General features: G+C 32.0%; 1 protein-coding gene across 1 annotated transcript; it reads left to right on the top strand.

Moving 5' to 3' along the window:
- The first annotated feature begins 7,348 nt into the window (after nt 1-7,348).
- On the top strand, nt 7,349-9,917 carry LOC127083591 (uncharacterized protein At5g50100, chloroplastic). The gene is made up of 8 exons (XM_051023903.1): nt 7,349-7,725; nt 7,822-7,964; nt 8,087-8,194; nt 8,408-8,464; nt 8,928-8,993; nt 9,105-9,165; nt 9,316-9,359; nt 9,640-9,917. The coding sequence occupies exons 1-8, from the start codon at nt 7,386-7,388 to the stop codon at nt 9,676-9,678; spliced, it is 858 nt and encodes a 285-aa protein (XP_050879860.1). The 5' UTR covers nt 7,349-7,385; the 3' UTR covers nt 9,679-9,917.
- Nucleotides 9,918-10,197: the final 280 nt, after the last annotated feature.

The raw sequence follows: 10,197 nt of genomic DNA, 5'->3' as shown, positions 1-10,197 counted from the left end.
GATAATATTTCATCTTTTATTAACCTCGTTACTCTTTTTTTTGTTGATATGTGACATAATATTTGATGCCACAAATAAGCAGAACTCTCATGATTTGTACTTCGCTTACTACCAACAACATGTTCAATATTAAACAAAGATTCTTTAAAATTAACATCAATATTAAAACGATATAAATCATCTACTAAAAAATACCATAACCATAATAGTATGAATCTTTAAATAAAGAAAATACAATGTTTCCAATCCTAAAATTCAAATTCAATCCATCCAACTTTGTAATAGAAACTAAATTCCTAGCACATCCAGGTACATAAAGACAACTTTTCAGATCTATATGATAACCAATATCCAAGATCAATATATACGTCCCAATTCCCTCTATTTGTGCATTCATTATGTTTCACATATAAAGAAACTTTTCACTTCCTTTTATGGTTTGGATCAAAAGGAATCCCGGTATAATATGTGACACATGAGTAGTCACACCCGAATCAAGTCACAAAATATTATTTGGTTCTTCAATAAGATGCGATTCAAAATTTATGGAAACATAAAACATACCATTCTTTTCGAACCACGTCTTCCTTTTAGGACAATCCTTTTTGAAGTGTCTGTTCTCCTTGCAGAAATAATATTTCTTCTCCTTTTGGACTCCGCGCCTTATTAACCTTTAAAGGAGCTTTGCCCTTTTTCTTGTCCTTCTTGTCGGGTTTAACCTTATTGCAACTGGCTCCATCAAGAGTCGTGAGATGAATATAATGATCTTTCATTTTCTTTAGCCTTCCTTCTTCTTGAACCAACATGGTCTTAATTTCTTGAAAGTTCCATTCTTCTTTGATGGTGTTGTAATTCACTTGGAACTGTCCAAACTGAAGAGAAAGCGAGTTAATGATAAACTGTACAAGAAAAGATTCATTCACATCCATACCTAAGGACTTCAACTTTGCTTCCAAATTTCCCATTTAAGTCACATGATCATGAATGGATTGAGACCATTCAAACTTTTTAGTCGTTAACTCACTCATCAAATTCCACACAACAGATTTGTCTGTAATTTTAGAATTTGAATACTCTTTCACATTTTTCATAAATTCCCTTGCATTTTCAATGTTGGGTATAAATGGCTTAACATTTTCAGCCATTGTCATTCTAATCAAGTTCAAAGACAACCTATTGAACCTTTCCCAAGCCTAAAAAAAGATTTTTCATCTTCCGTATTGTCCTCTGTGGTGGTTGCGGGCTTGTCATACATTACCAATTCCATGTCCAAGTCCATAACACCCAGTTGAAACTGAATCTTTTCAAACCAATTAGCATAGTACAACCCATTGAACTTTGTCATTGCATTGCCCAAGGCAAACATATTAGTAGCAACTACAAACATTTAAAAAACACGCCCATACGTTGATGCTTTGAATAAATTCCATGGATTCAAACCAATTTAACTTTAATCATGTATCTAAATTCACCTTTGGGTGATGCATAAATACATTTCTATAAAATAAATTGATGCTAAATGAACATACTTTAATAAAGAATTAATCATACTCAAAATAACATGCATGTCTATCTTTGAATATACAAGCAATAAGTATGTTAATAAACACTTCAATTAATTATAAGTCATGATTCATCTTTGAATGATAAATATATGTCTTATAATAATAAATACCATTTAACATAAACATATTATTCATATAACATCAAATCAAAATTCATTTTTCATAATTTAGAATTATAAACTTTAATGAATTTGACCACTTTGGTGATTAACAAATTCCCGATATAATAAATCTAAAATAATAAATTATATAAAAAAAATATCAATATAATAAATCAATTCACATTTATATTGAGTTTCTTTTGATATTTTAATATGTTTAAGCACAGTAAATAACAATATCGTAAATTTATTAAAACATTAACATATATACTAAAAGATATATATTACCATCATGCACTGCTATGCTACTGTATAACAGGTACTACATCATGCATCATGTTAAGGTTAATGTAATGCCAATACCACTATATATATACTATTATTGTACATCATATTGGAATCACAATATAATATCACATTTTGGAACAATACCGTTTGCATACTAAATATATATATACTTCCTACTTAGTTATGTGTAATAGTTATATACGCACGACATCACGGTAAATCAAAATGAATACAATATAGAATGAGAATGACATGTTCCAATTGTTCTCTCTTTTCTTCCTTCTTCCTTATGTGTATTTCTGATGATGAAAATACTTTTGTGTAATTATAAGAAAAAATGAGAAAAGTCATGTTGCTTTCCTAAAGGTCCCTATTTATAATCATCTTACTCCATCAGTCACATTTCATTCAAGAGATATGTCTCAATATCCATGAAGAGAGAGAAAAGGGATTTAAATTTTGAATTTTAAAATAAAACTCCATTGATTTAATTATCCATCAACCCAAATAATCATCACATTAGAGTATCATTTATTTAAGGAAAACATTAATTACACAAGTCACAATTCTTGGATTAATAAATTAATCCAACATGTAATTCATATCAACTCCGTTTTTCTCCGCTCCACCGGACAATATTGATGTAACTGTCATTTTTAACCACATCATGTTTCTTTGCATAACCCATATTCATGATTTCCTTAAATAATATTTAAAATATCCCATGTCTTCTATGTGCCTCAATATGGTCAAAAGCGATATGGATTAGCCTAAGAAACTCAATAAAACCTCTAAATCTGAAAAGTTTATGCCTCAATATGGTCAAAAGCGATATGAGATTAGTCTAAAAAACTCAATAAAACCTCTAAAACCGAAAACTTTATAATGTGAAAAACATACATGTTTTGTATTTTAGCTAAAATCATTATCGAATAAACCTATTTGTCCTCGAGAGTCTATTTAGAATTGTCAAATGTGTGGTGCATTTAAAGGATGGATTCAATCTACCAAATGTATTACCATACTTTGAATCTATAAAACTATGGGAACAATTGTTAAAATTTATGTTAGTTCTAATTTTTGCTTTTTTTCCCCTTTTGTGTTGTCACCATAGGGAAGGAAACGCAATTGCAAAAACATTGAGATCTAAAAAAAAGTTTATCGAAATTGAATGTTGTTTACTCAATTATCACTCTTTTAGTTTCAAGATTTTTTCACTGGATTCTTACCTAGGAAATGAGAACAGGCAGGGTTTGGTGGTTTTGGGTCAAAAAGTGTCATCGGATTCAAACCACGGTTGAGTTATGTAAGTCCATTTCTACCGATTCTTTTAGACGATTTGATGGGTTGGATTTGGCTGAGTCGCATGTTAATTTAAACGATTTAGTTAGGTTATTGGGGTCATTTTGTTTTTCAACACAATACCACTTTACGAACGTTTTTCAACAAAATAATCTATATACAATATAAAACATAAAATAATATAAAGTTTGCAATAGATTCATAAGTATAAAGATACTAGTTCAGAGAGATTATTGCTTTATGTGAGTAAATCCTTCATAGGACCTCATTTTGATTGCCTCACCAATTGTACAAAGAATTAATAAAAACCCGTCCAAGCTTTTGTCCACATATTTGGTTTGTAACCCTAATTTGGAAACAACTAATCACAATATAATCACAATAGAAGCCATTGTAGGTGCTAATATGTACATTGCTTAACGTTGAAATTAAAAGATGAAATTCTTAGAGTAAAACAACATTGTTTGTTTGTACAATTAGTAAATTAGGCGATTCATGGCACTTGCACTCTATCTTTTGGAAAATTTTACCATATATCTCCATACTTATCTCCTTACCCCCAACAATTTTTGAAATATTCCAAATTTATCCTTGTTAATTTTACTTTAATTTTTTTTTACTATTCTTTCACGTCAGTCAAAAGCAACAATTGAGAATCCCTGTTGCGCGAACCAGATAACTTGAGTGGCGAAATCCAGTATGTATTTTTATCAAACTGGAAAACTTGAAGCATTCTGATTTTTATGTTAACAAAACCGAATAACTTGTTGTATAGTCATCCGCTTCATAATGTTCAACCTGATAACTTTAACAAGTGTTTTTTTAGTTTTTTTTCATTAACCGGATAACTTCTCCGTAAGTGTTCCGATGTTGTATTTTTTTAATCGAATATCATACCTTGAAGTGTTCTGAAACTCATTTTATTTATTTACTTTTTAAATTTTATTAATTTTTGTTACATTTATATTTAGCAGGTATGGATATGCCTTTGATGATATGCGATAAAAATCAGACATGTGTAGATACCATGAAGATATTCTCAACTACAGAAAAATTTAATACACGGGAATAGGTGACTAGGTGGACTAGAGAGGCTAGAATCAACAATAGAGTGACTTGTTATAATAACCCGTCCGGACACCAAAACTAGCAAGAGAGGAAGAAGTGACAAAGTTATATTTTGTTGTGATAGAGGCGGAAAATACAAAGAAGGAGATAGTGAAACACAAAGTGCTACCAAGAAATGTGGTTGTCCATTCAAAAATAGGTCAACACCGTCAAAAGATGGTTATGGTTGGAAGATTGATGTAAAATATGAACTTCACAACCATGGTTTACCTTATATATTTGAAAGTTATTCGTTTGCAGGTCGACTTAATGTCGATGACCAACAACATATTGTTGATTTGACAAACCGTCATGTTCCACCAAGACACATATTGTTGTCATTGAAAGAACGAGATCCAGAGAATGTGACTCGGATTAACTAAATATATAAACATAAGAGTAATATGCAAAAAGACATCAAGGGTCCTAGAACGCAAATGCAACATTTGTTTAAGCTGATGAAGGATTCAAATTATGTTTATTGGAGTAGGAAAAAAGACGAGTTTGAAGTTATGAGAGATATCTTCTGGGGCCCCAGAATCAGTGAAGTTGTTGAATATGTTTTCTAGTATGTTGATTATGGATAATACGTACAAGGCAAATAATTACAAGCAACCTTTGTTTGAAGTAGTTGGTATGACATTAATGGAGTAAACAAAGTATTTTGGTTGGATATGGATAAGTTGAAACAGTTGTTTATTAAGCAAGGGTTATGACCACAAGTGCTTCTAACTGATAGAGACATTGCTTTGATAAAAGAAATTCAAATAGTATTTCCAAGGACAATTAATTTGGTTTGTTGATTTCGCATCAACATAAATGTGAAAGCAAAGTGCAAGGAGTATGTTGTGAATGATATTCGAGAGCCGATATAGAAACTATGGTATGAACTTGTAAGGGCTAATGAGGAGGTGGAGTACCATCAACAGATGCAACAGCTTGAGCAGGCATGTATGTATTTTAGACTATTTTTTAATTATGTGAAAGACACATGGTTGACTCCTCACATGCATATATTTGTTGGAGCTTGGATCAACCAAGTGTTGCATTTTGGCAACACCACGACTAATAGGTAAAGTGTTTGAAATTAGCCATAGTTTGTTTATCTTAATATTAAATATATTGATTTAAGTTATTTTTTTAGGGTTGAGTATGCACATTGGAAACTAAATCAGATGTTGGAGAACGATTTTGGTGATATGGCAACACATTACGCCTGTAGTGTCGCAATATGTTAGATTATAATTGTAATGTGATTGTCATATTTTGGTTTGTATTGACTATTGATTTCATATTATATTGAATTCATGTTATATTTTGGATTATATTGTATAAGTCATAAAATAGTAAAGAAGTCAAAAAAATAATAGATAAGTCAAAAATAATACAGAAGTAAAAAGTAATACATAAGTCTGAATAGTACATAAGTCTCATAATTCATCACATTAATTACTGGTCCGCCCTGAGATACCGGTCCACCCTGAGCTACACGCAGGGCTCAAAAGACCTCAACAAAATCACCACCATCCTCTTCTTCCTTGTGACAATGTAAATAACGATGCAACTCATGTGAAATGAATGTTAGCCTCAGATCTGATGGTCCTTCGTCATAGACAGGAATCAGAATCAGTCTCACCTCCCCCCGAGGTGGTGGTACCAAACGAGGATGTGACACCTTGTAGTACCATTCCAAGTAATCAGACTATTGATATGAGTAAAAGAAAAGAAAACGGACCGACTTTTAGCAAATGCATTTAATAATGAGGAAAGCGATGATTTATCATATGAAATAGCTAGACTATTTCATTCAACTGGTTTGTCATTCAATGTTGCTAGAACTCCTTATTTTATTAATGCATTCCCTTATGCTGTAAACATTTGTATCTCAGGCTATCTTACTCCTAATTATAATTTCATAAGAACTACAATGTTACAAAGAGAGAAAGCCAACATAATGAAGCTACTTCAATCTATCAAAAATACTTGGCCAGAAAAAGGTGTGAGCATAGTTGCATACGCCCAAAGAAGACCACTAATTAACTTTATGGCAGTTTCAAGTTCATGGCCTATGTTCTTGAAGGCTATTGATGGGGGAGGTGAGTACAAAGATAAATATCATATTGCTGATCTAATTTTGCGTACAATTGATGAGGCTAGAGTAGAAAATATTGTTCAAATCATTATTGATAATGCCTCTGTTTGCAAGGTTGCTGGTATGATTGTTGAAGGAACACATCCTCTTATTTTTTGGACATTATGTGTACTGCACACATTGAATTTAGCTCTAAAAAGTATTTGTGCACTAAAAAATAGATGTTTATCTTGAGTATAATCGGATATCTGCGACTACTGAAGACAGTTTTTATATTAAAAAATTTATTGTGAACAAAGAAATTTGTGTATTTAAAAACCAACAAGGAAAATTTTAAAGTATTTGCAATCTTTAAAAAATTTGTGTATTTAAAAAAAAAAATTTGTGCATTTGATATTCTTTTTCTATTTCTAAAACAAGGATTGTTTCGGTTATTATTATGTTTAAGAAGTTGAAAACGATTAAAAAATATCTCTTAAATATGATAATTACTGAATAATAGTCGGAATATAAAGAGGAGGATGTTCATAAGACTTGTCGCCTTTAATATTTTGTCATACTTTTTTTATATGGTTTCATCCTCTTTTTAACGATATAACCCCTTCCTATTATATTATTCGAAATATTAAAAAATCACGTTAACCTTAATTTTTTCTAAAATTATCCTAGCTCGTATCTGTAGTGGATACTTGTACCTGAACCTATGTATCATATCCCGACATCAAATATAATTGTGCAAGGACATGAGATATATGAACGCGCATCCTATCCCAGAAGATTTTGGTGTTCATCTTTAAAAGATGTTTTTCACCTTTAAAAGATGAATTACCGCCCTTTAATTTAAAAATAAATAAATTGATCACACTTACTTGAAGAATAAGGAATGAGTGGCTCTATACCCCTGGTAAAAGAACAGAAAAAAGAAAATGAATGGGTCCAATTTCCAAATTCGCCCTTGTGAAAGAACAGAAATCTAAAGCTGAAAAACCAACTGGGTATCATGATTATGGGAGACCCCAAAATTGCCACGTATTGCGAACAGTTGCGGTTAAGAATGAAACGCGAACATACATACGAGTCTCGTTTCTTTACGCAAAAACCTTCCATCTTCTCCAACAACAACTCCACAAAGAAATGGCTTTCAGAATCGCTGCAACTTCCGCATCCCGTTTCGTAAAACCCTACACCCCACCATCGCCACTCTTTTCAGCTCCATTCCACAACCTCACTCTCAAGTTCCATCTGACACACCTTCCTATTCGTAAACCTGGTAATAATCCCCAATCGAAGATCATCGGTTTCAAACTTATTATTATTATTATTATCACTGATTGAAAACCGCTTAATTTTCTGTTTTGTTTTGCAGGGTCTCAATGTTACATTCGAGCTATTAGTGAAACAAGTGTAGAATCCTCAATTTCTAAGAAAGAAGAGGAGGAACAACAGTTGCCTAAAGATTGGAAGATTAAAATGCTATATGATGGAGATTGTCCACTATGCATGCGAGAGGTTCATCTTTCTTCCAATTTTGTTCATAAATAAATATTTTGGCATGCATATAGTAGTAAACACTAGTTATTGAACCTTGTTTCATGTCATTGATATAATACTCTTTTTCTTTCTCATGTTAGGTGAATATGCTACGAGAGAGGAATAAGAGTTACGGCACCATCAACTTTGTTGATATAAGCTCAGATGATTACTCTCCTCAGGAGAATCTCGGCCTCGACTATCAAACGGTCTGTCCTTACAAGACTAATTGTTCTTGGTTTTGGTTCGTTAATTTTTCAAGAACATCGTTAACTGTTGTGATTTTCATATGGAGATTCTTATTATTTGAAAACTTGCTTTACAAGAAATGGACTAATTGGGGCATGGATGTGTGAGGTTTTCAAGAATCTCTTGCATTTGTTTATCGATGCTGTAGAATGACATTTTCCTTTTCTTTTTAGGCTATGGGAAGAATTCATGCTATTCTATCCGATGGAACTGTTGTCACCGATGTTGAAGTATGGCTTCTTTCCTGGTCTTCTTTACTAACCTATGATAATTGATGACACTTAATGAATATCTAGATGTGATTGCTTTTGTATATGTTCAAATTCAATATTGAGTCCCGTTAAGGCAACTCAGTTGGTAGCTGTGTGGGATATCAGATGCAGGAGTGCGGATTTGTACCCGCGATATCCCATTTATTCATGGTGAAAACCAAAAAAAAAAAGTAACCCAATGGCCTCTGAATCTATGAAATATTTTTAGTTCCTCAATAATTGATTGTTGGGAATGAGTAAAAACAGACATCCCTAAATGCAGAGGACTATTAAGGGATAAATCTCAGTAATATATGACTGTTGAGTGGAAAATGTTTTTTGCTCCAGTATGAAATTCTATGTTTACTTTTCTTTGCTAGACAAATGTTTGCATTTATATATGCATTTGTTAACTGTTACGTGCTTGTGGGGCATTATGCAGGCCTTTAGAAGATTGTATGAACAAGTTGGTCTTGGTTGGGTTTACGCCATTACAAAATATGAACCAGTAAGTCTTCCTACCATACTTTGAAGGACTTGTTCTGTTGTGGTACAAAACATTTTTCCGATGTTTGTTCATCTTGTATTATGTTATTAACGGGGTTGACAATATTCACAGATTGGGAAAATTGCTGATTCTGTTTATGGTTTTTGGGCTAAGTACCGTCTTCAAGTTACAGGTAACTGCAAAGCCGATAAATGACATTTTCGCACTAAAATTTCCACGTATTAATATTTTAGTTGTTCTTTCTTGCCTCTATGGTTATGCTAACCAAAATGATTATGTTTATATTCTTTCAATTTATGCTTTGATTGTCCATTTTGGTCAGGACGGCAGCCTATTGAAGAAATATTAGAAGCTCGAAAGAAGAAGGTACTCGTACTCAATTGCATAAAGAATCATATTTTAGTATAGAATGTTTCTATTGAATAAATTCAATGATATTAAGATGACAATGAAAATCGAACGCTAAAAGAATTTCAGTTGGAGATTGATCTGAATTTTTAAAGAGAATAATGTTTCACAGCAAAATATAAAAATATGGTATACATTATCAGGCCATTGTTAGTAACATATTTCACTTTAATATGCCTCACAACATAAGTTTTGGTGCTGATTTGAGTTCTTTTTCACTTTTCAATCATTCTTACAGGGTGAAGTGTGCAAAGACAACAATGCTTGCAAGATGTAAAACATCTGACCGGCGTAAAAACTTTCAAAAGGCTCGTTATATGATATGTACAGGATCTTCATTGGGATAAGATTAATGCTTTTTTGAAGTATACTTAATAGAAAAGCCTAAGTTATGGATCACTGGAAAAAGTATTTCCTAACAAAAGGACCTATTCAGATATAGTATTTTAATAGATAATGTACATGTTGTGTGACGTGATTAAAATAATATATATATCTGATTCACGTTTTCAATAATTCAACCATCTTATCTACTTAAACATGGCGAGTTAAAATAACATTATTCATGCCTGTCCAACTTTATAGAAAAGGTTGTGTTGTGCCTTTTTTTTACTCAAGTTGTGCTGTATCTTAAAAAGGTTTATATCATATAAATAACAAAAATATTATACTTGAACTTTTCCAAACTTGGTTCAATTGTGGAGTAATTGCCCATCATGCCACTCCAACGAAAAAAAATACTCAAAATGCCACCCTTTGAAAAAAAATTCCCACAATGCCACCTTTTTTGTCCTGT

The sequence above is a fragment of the Lathyrus oleraceus genome, chromosome 5 (genome assembly GCF_024323335.1).
Source record: "Lathyrus oleraceus cultivar Zhongwan6 chromosome 5, CAAS_Psat_ZW6_1.0, whole genome shotgun sequence".
NCBI classification, from domain to species: Eukaryota; Viridiplantae; Streptophyta; class Magnoliopsida; order Fabales; family Fabaceae; genus Lathyrus; species Lathyrus oleraceus.
This window is presented reverse-complemented; position numbering and strand designations above follow the sequence as displayed.

Bases quoted from the DNA above. Each gene is read 5' to 3' on its own strand.
- LOC127083591 (XM_051023903.1), top strand. From the start codon at position 7,386: ATGGGTCCAATTTCCAAATTCGCCCTTGTGAAAGAACAGAAATCTAAA. The intron at 8,465-8,927 runs GTATGGCTTCTT...GGCATTATGCAG, and splicing joins CTGTTGTCACCGATGTTGAA to GCCTTTAGAAGATTGTATGA. The intron at 9,166-9,315 runs GTAACTGCAAAG...CATTTTGGTCAG, and splicing joins GTACCGTCTTCAAGTTACAG to GACGGCAGCCTATTGAAGAA.